General features: G+C 62.9%; 1 protein-coding gene across 1 annotated transcript; it reads right to left on the reverse strand.

The window, feature by feature from the left end:
- LOC109769656 (uncharacterized) lies at nt 1-823 on the reverse strand. Its single transcript, XM_020328387.3, has one exon. The coding sequence runs from the start codon at nt 730-732 to the stop codon at nt 127-129; it is 606 nt and encodes a 201-aa protein (XP_020183976.1). The 5' UTR covers nt 733-823; the 3' UTR covers nt 1-126.

The raw sequence follows: 823 nt of genomic DNA on the forward strand, positions 1-823 counted from the left end.
TGCCAAATTCAAGCACCACTGATGTATTTAACTTTTCTTAAACCATCAATCAACAAATTGAAATAGAGACATCAGTATCTTCCAATCTAACACAACAAGGATCTAGTTGCAAGAATGCAAGTATGTTTATCTTTTTCCCAACTTATCCAAACATTCCTTCTCGCTCGGCTCGTGGGCCTCGGCATCGGCGGTGTGCCGGCGCATGTGCCCGCTCAGCGCCTTATGTACACCCTGCCCGGTAGCAGCGCCGAGCCCCGCCACGCTCCTACACTTGGCGCAGTTCTCCGAAGGCGTCAGGTTCAGGCCCAGGCAGATCCCGCCGGCGCATGTGGCCGCGGCCTCGGCCTCAACACGGTGCCGGCGCATGTGCCCACCCAGCGCCTGGCCGACGGCGAACTGGAGCCCGCAGACGGGGCACACGTGCACCCTCGGCCTTGGCGGCACCGGGGGCATCTGGCGGCCGAGGCAGAGCGCCGCGCCGTCGTCGGCGTTGCCAACCGCGTGCAGCTTGGGGCGCTTGTGGCTGGCGCGGTGCCCCCCGAGCGCCTGGAACGTGGGGAACTGCCGGTTGCACGTCTTGCACTCGAACACGCGGCCGCCGCCCATCGCCTGCGCTGCCCCGGCGACGCCGCGGTGGTGGTGCTGGTGCTGCTGCGCGAGGAGCATGAGCACGCGGGCCGTGTCAAGGCTGCCCAGCTCCATGTCCCACACATCCCTGCCCCTCTTGCTCATGATGTCTCTCGAGTTGAGACTTGAGACTCGATCGCTGGCAGGCTAGTCCCGCGATCAAAAAGTCGCGGTGTGCTACTGGATCGTGTATGGC

Source organism: Aegilops tauschii, chromosome 3 (assembly GCF_002575655.3).
Source record: "Aegilops tauschii subsp. strangulata cultivar AL8/78 chromosome 3, Aet v6.0, whole genome shotgun sequence".
Lineage (NCBI taxonomy): Eukaryota > Viridiplantae > Streptophyta > Magnoliopsida > Poales > Poaceae > Aegilops > Aegilops tauschii.